At 38.0% G+C, this 12,044-nt stretch overlaps 1 protein-coding gene across 2 annotated transcripts in view; it reads left to right on the forward strand.

The window, feature by feature from the left end:
* The window catches only part of aspr (asperous), a 32,841-nt gene extending 24,307 nt beyond the window's left edge, over positions 1 to 8,534 (forward strand). For both annotated transcript variants that reach the window (XM_073974506.1, XM_073974507.1), the window contains exons 5-7: positions 7,284 to 7,763; positions 7,830 to 7,963; positions 8,030 to 8,534. In XM_073974506.1, the coding sequence (XP_073830607.1) occupies positions 7,284 to 7,763; positions 7,830 to 7,963; positions 8,030 to 8,275 (860 nt within the window). In that variant the 3' untranslated portion in view covers positions 8,276 to 8,534. The remainder of the gene's footprint in view (positions 1 to 7,283; positions 7,764 to 7,829; positions 7,964 to 8,029) is intronic.
* The last annotated feature ends 3,510 nt before the right edge of the window (positions 8,535 to 12,044 follow it).

The raw sequence follows: 12,044 nt of genomic DNA on the forward strand, positions 1-12,044 counted from the left end.
CAGTTCTAATCCTAGAAGATAGACTCTAGTTTAAACTGGTGGAAAATGATTCATCCTTCCTATTCAAAACTACAAATGAAGATCAAAATCAATAGGTTTAATTTTTATGGCTAATATAGGAATTGTGTAAGATTTCAACCCATTTTCAAAAGTTCATTCGTTTCTTGATTAAATGATTTCATGTGTGAATGGAATGACCCACTTAATCACTCTGTTTTGTAATAGTATAAATATCGTTAGAGCTAATTCATAATTTGTATATTACACGGTCATACAATTTCGCGTAATCAATTTCACAGAACATACATATCGTCACCATAAATGCCCAAAGACGTAACCGACACGCAAATCGAAATTCGTTTTTTGATGGGATTTCAAGCTTCTACGTTCAAAAACAACGATTCTATTCAAGAAATTGCATTTCGGAAAATGGAATAACATTGCAGATGTTGTTGTAATGACAAATCGCAAAACCAAGCGTTTTCGCGGTTTTAGTTTCATTACTTACTCCCATTCTTACGTGGTTGATAATACATCAAATACTCGCCCTCATAAGATTAATATTCCATAAAACAGTTTTTCATTTTATAATGTTTTTGCTTCTCCTGTAAAGTTTTGATTTTGTGGGTTACGTCTTCGGGCATTTATGGTGACGATATATAGATTACAATGACTGACTAAATGTTGTAATACATTAATTAATTTTAACTTTCACAACACCCACTCAATTCCAAGTAATTTACTAATAATTAGTTGTCTTTGCCGGAACTTACAAAGTTGTTTTTAATTTAGATATTTTACGTAATATTTAATGTAAATTTTGTTATTGTTTACATTTTCTATTAGTTCTATGTAGGTTGACTGAATGTAGGTTGATTTCTTCTAAGAGACAAAGAACTATTAAATATTATTATTAGTTCATATTTCTATACAAAGCAGTTAGGGCGTTTAAAAATATAGCAAAAACAACTATTAATGTTATATAAAATATTATTTTCATATTAAAAAGGCGCCACAGTAACATTGTCTTATTGTGTATATAAAATTCCACAAATAAGGTGCAAACTCCGAATTTATTATGTCCATTCAATTGTTTTCGCTAGGCTATCTATCGGGCGTGTACTATTCAGAATATATTCCAAAAGTTTGTCTGTTTTATTTCACCTTGCCCACACCTTAAAATAAACAAGTCAATCATTATATCGATAAATTTAAATTTGAAAATTGAAATTTGATTATGAATTAAATGCAATTTAAATTCTCAAATTTAGGCATTGAGGAAGTTCTAATTAAGTCCCCATATGCTTTAAGGTGTTATAAAAAATATGATGTTATTAAATAAATATTGACTTGTTTATAATTTTATGGCTTTTAAAAAATCACAATAGCTCTCAGGCTAATATTATAAAACGTTTTTTTAAGTATCTCTAAAATGCCACAACACTAAACACCAACAAAAAAGTAATAAAAACAATGACCTTGATCTTGAACGTTCAAGTGATTCAATACAAATCCGACACATTCATTCATTGTTGTATTTACGATATGACCATATTCATCTGTCATTGTTCTTAAAAACAAAAACTATATTTTATTATTGCAAGCCACTGAATTTCATCAATGATCTGTTCTGATCTTGTTGTCCCCGTAACATCAACCCACATAAGAAGCTGCTTATACTACCTATTGCAATTTCATAATATTTCGAAAAAAAAAAAAACAACAAGTACAACAACCACACGGAATATGTTACACATTTAAGGAAATGCAATTAAGGCATGAGATTTGTGTATTAACATTGTGTGCCAAGTAAATGGTAAATGCTTCTTCGTTTCATCTGTTACTAGCTCACCTTCATGAATACGACATGTTACATGGTAGCGTTGTTTTTGTTGTTATTATTTTTTGGTTTAATAATTTATTTGCAATATCTGTATTTCTTGAACTTAACATTTTTAAATCACAATGACATCCCAAAACGAAAGACTTAAGGCACAAGCGCACATTTCGAAACTGTTTTGATTACACTAAGCAACAAAATCGAGCTGAAGTTATGGTGTGAACATTCTTTAGAAATTTATTGTATTGTTGAAATCAGAATCAGAATAAATAAACCCCTTATTAAGACATTCTATTTCATAGATTTATTCTATAGAAGCCTTCTATGGAGGCCTTCTATTTTATTGAAGCCTCCTAGGGAGACCTTCTATTCTATAGAAGCCTCCTATGGAGACCTTCTCTTCTATAGAAGCCTCCTATGGAGACCTTCTATTCTATAGAAGCTTCCTATGGAGACTTTACATTTTATAGAAGCCTCCTATGGAGACCGTCTATTCTATAGAAGCTTCATATGGAAACCGTCTATTCTATAAAAGCCTCCTATGGAGACCTTCTATTCTATAGAAGCCTCCTATGGAGACATTCTATTCTATAAGCCTTCAATGGAGGCCTTCTATTCTAGAGAAACTTCATATGTAGGCCTTCTATTCTATAGAAACCTCCTATGGAGACCTCCTATTCTATAGAAGCCTCCTATGGAGACCTTCTCTTCTATAGAAGCCTCCTATGGAGACCTTCTATTCTATAGAAGCCTCCTATGAAGGCCTTCTGGTCCTATGGAGACCTTCCATTCTATAGAAGCCTCCTATGGAGACTTTCTACTCCATAGAAGCCTCCTATGGAGACCATCTATTCTATTGAAGCCTCCTATGGAGAACTTCTATTTTATAGAAGCTTCCTATGGAGACCTTCTATTCTTATATAAGCCTCTTATGGAGGACTTCTATTCTAGAGAAGCTTAATATGTAGCCCTTTTATTCTTTAGAAGCCTCCTATGGAGACCTTCTATTCTCTAAGCCTCCTATGGAGGCCTTCTATTCTAGAGAAGCGTCATATGTATAGAAGCCTACTATGGAGACCTTCTATTCTATAGAAGCCTCCTATGGAGACCTTCTCTTCTATAGAAGCCCCCTGTTTAGACCTTCTATTCTATAGAAGCCTCCTATGGATACCTTCTATTCTATAGAAGCTTCCTATGCAGGCCTTTATTCTATAGAAGCCTCCTATGGAGACTTTCTATTTTATAGAAGCTTTCTATGGAGACCTTCTATTCTATAGAAGCCTCCTATGGAGACCTTCTATTTTATAGAACCTTTCTATGGAGACCTTCTATTCTATAGAAGCCTCCAATGGAGACCTTCTATTCTATAGAAGCCTCCTATGGAAACCTTCTATTCTATAGAAGCCTCCTATGGAGACCTTCTATTCTATAGAAGCCTCCTATGGAGACCTTCTATTCTATAGAAGCCTCCTATGGAGACCTTCTATTCTATAGAAGCCTACTGTGGAGACCTTCTATTCTATAGAAGCCTCCTATGGAGACTTACTCTTCTATAGAAGCCTCCTATGGAGAAATTGTCTTCTATAGAAGCCTCCTATGGAGACCTTCTATTCTATAGAAACCTCCTATGGAGGCCTTCTATTATATAGTAGCCTCCAACGGAGACCTTCTATTCTATAGAAGCCTCCTATGGAGACCTTCTATTCTATAGAAGCCTCCTATGGAGACCTTCTATTCTATATTAGCCTTTTTTGGAGGCCTTCTATTCTTTAGAAGCCTATTCTACAGAAGCCTCCTATGGAGACCTTCCATTCTATAGAAGACTCCTATGTAGCATTCTATTCTACAAAAGCCTCCTATTGAGGTCTTCTATTCTATAGAAACAGTGGGTCTTCAAACATTTGAGAGCTTTTGGGTAGTCATTCAGAGGTACAGATTGTTCTTAAAAATCGTCAACGGGGAACAATTGAATCAATGACACTGTGCAACAAAATGGAGCTCAAAGTCTGGGGGGTGGAAAATTCCTATTGGAGATGAAAGCCCTTGCTGAGTATATACAAAGCCCCGAAGGACAGATTCGCCGTGAGTCGAACTTTCGCGATATGGCGTGATAAATATTTTGCTGGAGACCATACAAGCCATCTGGAATGAGCGTTATATCTTTGTTCGCTGTTGTTTAAGCTTATATTTAAGATGACATGTCTTCAGTCAAATCAAATGAGGATTTTTTTCGTAGAACATTTCGACCTTCTAAAATGCTTCCTTCAATGTCCTTTTCGTTCTTTATTTCAAGAACCGCAATAAAAGTGGCACAAGATGACATTTTTCAGCTTCGGAATATTCTACAAAAATGTCGCTCGGATGATTTTAGGTACGGTTCCCAAAGACATAAAATCGATAAAATCTTGTTTAAGCGGTCGTTTTTCACTTTTACCCGAATCTTGCTCAGACAACCCTATATCTATTTATTTCAATATATTATTGTTAACCTATTGATGACCTAGAATTCTCGGAGTCATTAAAACAGTTGTATCTTGTTTTGCTAAGCACGTTAATTTCATTATTTTTTGGAATAAATATCCGGATATCCGAATTATGGAACCGGTTATTCTGATATTAAAACCGAATTTTTATCCGGTTTTTATGAACCGAATAACCGTATATGTATATCATTAGAAAGCTATTAAAATTGTCCAACAGATATGACTAATATGCATTAGACGTTTTAAGCGGTTATGGTGCTGGAACAAAAAAACCGTATTTTTGAACCGTTTCATAACGTTTGTGAGGATACATTTCTATGCGTGAAAAAAATTATGATCATTACCTGGGGGGTGGAAAATTCTTTTTGGAGGTGAAAGCCCTTGGTGTGGACATACAGAACCCTGAAGGGCAGATCCGCCGTGAGTCGAACCTTTGTGTTATGGCGGGTTGAGTTCTGGGATGGTGACCTATTATTGCAAGCGTAAAAAGTTACGTAACTGAATTTCAAGTGGGTTTAGGGTGCTACTGGGACAGTATGAGCTATGTCGGCGTAAGATTATTTTCGTGATATGCCCTAGCCAAATCGGCTGAGGTTTTTTGTTTTTGTTTTAATATTTTAACCCTGAAATTGTATCTTTCATTTTCTTTAAAGTATATTTGTATACCTTCTTCAACAAAAAGGACATAAACAACAAAGCAGGATAAGAGTAAGACACTAAATGTTCTACAGAAATCGTCTTAAAACGATTTGACTTAGCACATACTGTCTCAGTAGCACCCTAAACCCACTTGAAATTCAGTTACGTAACTTTTTACGCTTGCAATAATAGGTCACCATCCCAGAACTCAACCCGCCATAACACAAAGGTTCGACTCACGGCGGATCTGCCCTTCAGGGTTCTGTATGTCCACACCAAGGGCTTTCACCTCCAAAAAGAATTTTCCACCCCCCAGGTAATGATCATAATTTTTTTCACGCATAGAAATGTATCCTCACAAACGTTATGAAACGGTTCAAAAATACGGTTTTTTTGTTCCAGCACCATAACCGCTTAAAACGTCTAATGCATATTAGTCATATCTGTTGGACAATTTTAATAGCTTTCTAATGATATACATATACGGTTATTCGGTTCATAAAAACCGGATAAAAATTCGGTTTTAATATCAGAATAACCGGTTCCATAATTCGGATATCCGGATATTTATTCCAAAAAATAATGAAATTAACGTGCTTAGCAAAACAAGATACAACTGTTTTAATGACTCCGAGAATTCTAGGTCATCAATAGGTTAACAATAATATATTGAAATAAATAGATATAGGGTTGTCTGAGCAAGATTCGGGTAAAAGTGAAAAACGACCGCTTAAACAAGATTTTATCGATTTTATGTCTTTGGGAACCGTACCTAAAATCATCCGAGCGACATTTTTGTAGAATATTCCGAAGCTGAAAAATGTCATCTTGTGCCACTTTTATTCCGGTTCTTGAAATAAAGGACGAAAAGGACATTGAAGGAAGCATGTTAGAAGGTCGAAATGTTCTACGAAAAAAATCCTCATTTGATTTGACTGAAGACATGTCATCTTAAATATTAGCTTAAACAACAGCGAACAAAGATATAACGCTCATTCCAGATGGCTTGTATGGTCTCCAGCAAAATATTCATCACGCCATATCGCGAAAGTTCGACTCACGGCGAATCTGTCCTTCGGGGTTCTGTATATACTCACCAAGGGCTTTCATCCCCAATAGGAATTTTCCACCCCCCAAAATTTCGGTTCACAGTGTGATCAGCTCATGAATGAAAAATAAATGAACAGATTTTACGCTAGCTGCGAACAACGCGATTCAACACATGATGCTGAACTTGAGTGTACGACGCCCGTAATTTAGGTGGTATTCACAATTGTTATATAGAAGAGCAGTATGCTACACCGTATAAATGTCCCACCGTATAAATGAACAAAAGGCACAGGATGTTTTGGTGACGATATTATTGTATCTCATTCCCTCTCTCTTGTTAATCTTCATAGAACCTGTTGCTCTGTTAGGTTACTTAAATGGCTCTAAAACGGATCATTTTCGATATTCTTACGTTCAATTAATTTCTTCTTCAGCTTTCCTTGCCTGCTCCAGCCGGCCCCAATGTACCACTGGTTGTGATGGAACGGGTCGTTTTGGATCTTCTTTGCTATTCCTTGCTGATCTGCCAACATGTGTTAAAATTTTTTCTTCTCGTTGTTGGCTTTTTTGTTGTTGGACTGCAGAATTTTACAGCTTTCCTTGCCTGCTCCAGCCGGCCCCAATGTACCACTGGTTGTGATGGAACGGGTCGTTTTGGATCTTCTTTGCCATTCCTTGCTGATCTGCCAACATGTGTTAAAATTTTTTCTTCTCGTTGTTGGCTTTTTTGTTGTTGGACTGCAGAATTTTACATCTTTGTGTTTATTTCAGCTTGAGTCTATATTTTGTTTTGTTGTCGTATTCTTTGCAAAGCAAAGACGACATAAAACAGTGGTGGATATGAAATTCTTTAGTTCGACTCAAACTGTAGGGTAATCAGCTTTAGGGCCATACAGCAAATTTCTCATTTTGTTTAAATTGCTGGATGGGCTTATTGACCTGTTTATCGATACAGAGTCGGCGGAAAAGGGAACTGATGAAGTTGTTTGGTGACAACTGAAACTATAGTATTCCCTACCCTCCGCCCGCAACTAATCAATTTCATATGCACTGTAAAACATTTTGTTGTTATTCTCATACTTGAATACAACAAAATATGGACTCAAGCTGAAATAAACATGAAGATGTAATTTTTCTTCTCCTCATAGTTTGGTCAACATAATGATCTAACGAAATGCAATGTCAGTTGTTCGCAGAGTGGTATTTCAAATAGGAAATGTCTCTTTGAAAACTAATTATTTTACATTTTTCCATTTTCTTTGATTTTCCAGAGGAACAATGCCATCCCAGTCCGTGTGGTCAGAATACTAAATGTGAAATTGTTAATGGTGTACCCACCTGCTCCTGTTTGAATGGCTACATTGGTAATCCCTTGAGTGGTTGCCGCCACGAATGTGATCACGATGGTGATTGTAGTTCACGCGATATGTGCAGTAACTACAAATGTGTTCCCGCATGTACCCAGTGTGGGGTGGGTGCTACTTGTAGTTCAGTAAATGGTCATCGTGCTGTATGTGAATGTCCTAAAGGTTATATTGGCAGTCCATATACTGAATGTCGTCCTGAATGTTATGGTGATTCTGACTGCCCTGCAAATAAACCAGCTTGTTTCTATGGTATTTGTAAGAATACTTGTGACGGAGCTTGTGGTATTGGTGCCGATTGTAACTTAAGAGGTTTGACACCGGTGTGCAGTTGTCCACGTGATATGACTGGTGATCCTTTTGTGCGCTGTCGTCCATTTACCAAGGGTAAGCTTTGAGGAATATAAAAAATGTTTATGAAGTTTTTATTGTTGTTGTTTTTTCTTCGTTTAGCTGATCTCTGTGAACCCAATCCTTGTGGCAACAATGCCATTTGTGTACCTGGCCATGATAATACTGGTCGTGAACGTCCCGTTTGCAACTGTTTGCCTGGTTATACTGGAAATCCTTTGACCCACTGTACAAGAGTAAGTTTTGTATATTTTATTTTTAGAGAAAATCATTAGTTTGTTAATTATTATTTGTTTTGCTAGGGCGAATGTTTGAGCAACAACGAATGTCCCGACAACAAGGCCTGTATTAATTACCAATGTGTCAATCCCTGCATTGGTAAATGCGGCTCCAATGCTGTCTGCGAACCTAAATCTCATCTGGCAGTTTGTAAATGTCCCCATGGCTTCTCTGGTGATGCTTTAGTATCCTGCCGTCAAACCCGCTCACAACCTGTTGCCAAATACTATAGCGATTCTACTGGAGGTTGTAACACCTGCGGCAAATAGACTTAACACACTATACAGTTAAACTGCCATACCACAGTCATTATCTCTTTACGCCTCTTCTTCACATGCATAATTTAGCTTGTCTAACTTTTATTGTTACTTATCTAGACTTTGGTAGTATTTCTTATTTTATTTTCGTATAACATTTTTTTTTTGATTTTATATTAATTTATTATTATTTCTCATTGTTACGCTTGTGTAAATATAAAAACAAAAAAAAACAACAAAAAATAAACTTTTAATAGAAACAAGTAAAAAATTATATGTTCCACCATAAAATATTCCACGGTGCTCTTGAATCAACTTTAAATGGAAGGTGCTTACACCTGTCAACTTGAATCGCCACTTATTTAAAAAGCGCTCCGGCGATTTTTTTTTTTTTTGATTTTTCTCATCTATAAACATTGAAGTTTCAGAATCCGCAAAAACTTCCCAGGTGTAAGCCCCTTCCATTTAAAGTTGTTTCAAGAGCACCGCGATTCTGAACTAAAATGGAATAGTCAATTTACTTTACAGTCCAAAATTTTAGGTGGAGATATTTTTCGACCAAAATATCTTCACTCGGGGGTAACCTTTATATGGGGATTATATAAAATTGTAGACCTATGTTGACAATTTTTGGTGGAGATGTTTTGTGACAACTGGGAACCTCAAATGTCAAATTACTGCTAGTTTATTAAAAAATTGTACCTAAAATCCTCATAATACCGAAAGTAGGGAGGTACCGTTATATGGCAGCTATACCAACAAGTGGACCTATGTTGGCAATTTTTAGTGGAGAAGTTTCGTGACTGCAGGAAACTTCAGTTTTCAATTTACGACGTGCATCAATAAAAAATTTAGCTAAGATCCTCAAAATACCGAAAATCGGAAGGTACCAATATATGAGTAACATGCCAAAAAATAAACCTATGTTGACAATTTTTAAGCTGAAAACACATCCAACGTTTGAGTAAAGTTTTGGGAAAAGAAAGAGAAAAAAAACAACAACAGGGCGACGCCGACATCAAAGTCCAGCATTCATCTGCTTGCTGGCATATTTTTCAAATGAATTTACCCAAAAGTGTAAAAACGGCCAAAACAACACAAAACTTTTCCAAAGCATTGGATGTGTTTTCAGCTTTAGTGAAGAAATTTTGTGACCACTGGGAATCTCAAATGTTTAATTACAGGTAGTAGTTCGATCAAAAATGTACCTAAAACCCTCAATATACCAAAATTCGGGAGGTACCACTATAGGAGGGATATGCCACTATATACCACTATAGGAGGTCGAATATAATTTCTTTTTTAAATGCATAATTTATTTATTTAGCTATAATATTGTTTAAATGGCTGAAGAATTTTCTGTAGCTGGTATTCTCCCTACACATACAGCCCCACCATGGTTCGGATTATGGTGTGTACGCGATCCCCACGTTATGGGGAGGTCGCCCCCTCGGTCGGCAGGGGCGGGTAAGTGTGGCCTTGGGAACGTTCGATAAAAAAAAACATGGACTTATCTGGCCAATGAAATCTGGATGCTACTGCAGTTAGTTGAGTAGGTTTGGCAGGGAAGTTGAAACGGTGTAGTTTGTCGTGCGGGCCTGTGTCGTATGTTGGAAAGATGTTTTGCACGGTGTCATCGATCCTTGACCTATAGGAATTCAGACCGCTGTTCCATCCCGAGCTTATTTTGGTCAAAACTACTCTGGTTTGTCGTGGCAGCCGACGATCCTCTGCTGAAATAGATGGTGGATATTCTCCGAGGGCCGCATTCGCACGATAATTGTTTGTGGCATCTGCGACTGTATCCGTGCAAATGTATATGTAGTGGTTCTCTCTTTAACACTGGACCTCTCTTTCTAGATCATGAAGATCCCTCCTGACCTGCCTGGATGGGGGGAGGGGGGGTCCTATCCACCATATTGGGATAAGGATGGCTCTCACGGTAATACCTGAGCAAGTATTGTAACGAAAGCATACAACAATCCTACTGCGGCGGGTTCTTCGATACCGGATTGACCTGGAACCAAACAACACCCATGTTCCGGACAGCGGCTGCAAGGTTTGACTATTTTTCCATCGCGTTGCACTTATATTAGCCGACTACACTTGGGCCGCATACCTTGGTACAGACCGAGCTATCCCGTTATATGTGGTCAACAAGGTATTTTCTTTATCTTCACATCTCAGGTTGTCGTGGAAAGCTGTGGTATGCGCGGACGACATGAACATGCTGTCAATGTGACCCCTAGAATTTTGGCGTAGTTTGTGGTCGGAATTCTACTACCATCAATCATAACATTCAACTCTGTCCTCACCACTGACGTTCATGTGGTGAACAGTTGGTAAGATCAGTCAAATAGGAGTTCCGCCTTTCACAATTACCATCAGGGAATGTATTTAATGCCAAGTTCGTACAATCATTCGCATAATGTCGTCTGGAGGGGGTGAAAAGCAGTTTCAAAGATATCGCCCCACTTTGGGGAACTCCATGTTTCACTCGATAAGGGTTGGACGTATTTTTTACTGGCTTTCGTAGCGGTGCCACCCTTGACGATGTATCGATTGAAATAACTTGCGAAGAGGTCAATCAGCGTAACATCGCTAAACGTGTCTGAGGGCCTATTTTCCTTATTTACAGGGTTCGACATTGACTTAATCATTGCCCACAATTCACGTATTCCGGTTCCAATGTTGCAAGTCTTCAGATGATTTAACCACTTGTTCCGCTTATGCTCACCGACCAACCTGTAAACTTCCAGTATCAGCTACCTGACTCTAGTCTTACTTCGGTTTTTCGATCAGCAGATATAAGGCGAGCGGCTGCAGCAGTGATTATGTCTCAGAATGCTTTTCTGCTACTCGAACATTAGAAGGGTTGGATAGATCTCTGAAGCTGTGATCAGTGAACTCTCTGAAACTGGGCCGATTAGCTTTCCCATGATTGATGAAAGTGCCACGTTCAGAGGTGATGATGCTGATGGAGACAATTTTGGAGAGATTGTCTGATCCAGCAGAAACTACTACGCAAGGCAACGCCATTTGTCGGACCAGGTGACATAATGTTGTTGTTGTAACAGGTTGGCTGCAACCGTATGTTTTTCCCTGTAGATGGAATGAGAAATCCCGATTAGATTTGATTGTGTGCTAGTGTGTTAGGTGTGGAGTATTGGGATGTTGGATGTGTAGGTGAGGGTTATGAGTGTGTGGATTGATGTGTGTACAAACCAAGGTGACACAATAGTTATGTCTGGCGAACTGTGACACTCTCCGCTAATTCTGTTAGGGGCGTCCTCATTGATCGCTCAAAACCTAAAACTATCAATCTGCTCAGCCAGCACCATGCCCCTCTGGCCGTTTCCGAGGACCAAATGCCACAACTTATGATGAGCATTAAAGTCCCAAAAGGCCTTCCAAAAGCGGGCTAACGTTGGTCCTATAACCTGCATTACATCTATTTATCGGCGTGATATATGCGTTCAGCAACTCTACCTCGTCAGTTCGACACCTGACTACTATCCCCATACATTCCATGTACGGAGTCAGATTTAAGCGAGATAGGTCTGTATTGAACAGACTGGTGCAATAGGAATGCTAATCCCCCACCTCCACTTCTGGTGCGATTCTTTCTCAGTATGTTGTAACCACCACAACGCTGTAAGTTGCAGTTGTTGTTGAGCTCGGTTTCCTGCACCACCGCACCATGATATTCTTCCGTTATTCATGATATTCTATTTCCTCGATCATACCTGGGAGTTCATTGCAATTAAATTGCAAAAATTAT

The sequence above is a fragment of the Musca autumnalis genome, unplaced genomic scaffold (genome assembly GCF_047663935.1).
Source record: "Musca autumnalis isolate F117 unplaced genomic scaffold, ASM4766393v1 scaffold_3, whole genome shotgun sequence".
Taxonomy (NCBI): domain Eukaryota; kingdom Metazoa; phylum Arthropoda; class Insecta; order Diptera; family Muscidae; genus Musca; species Musca autumnalis.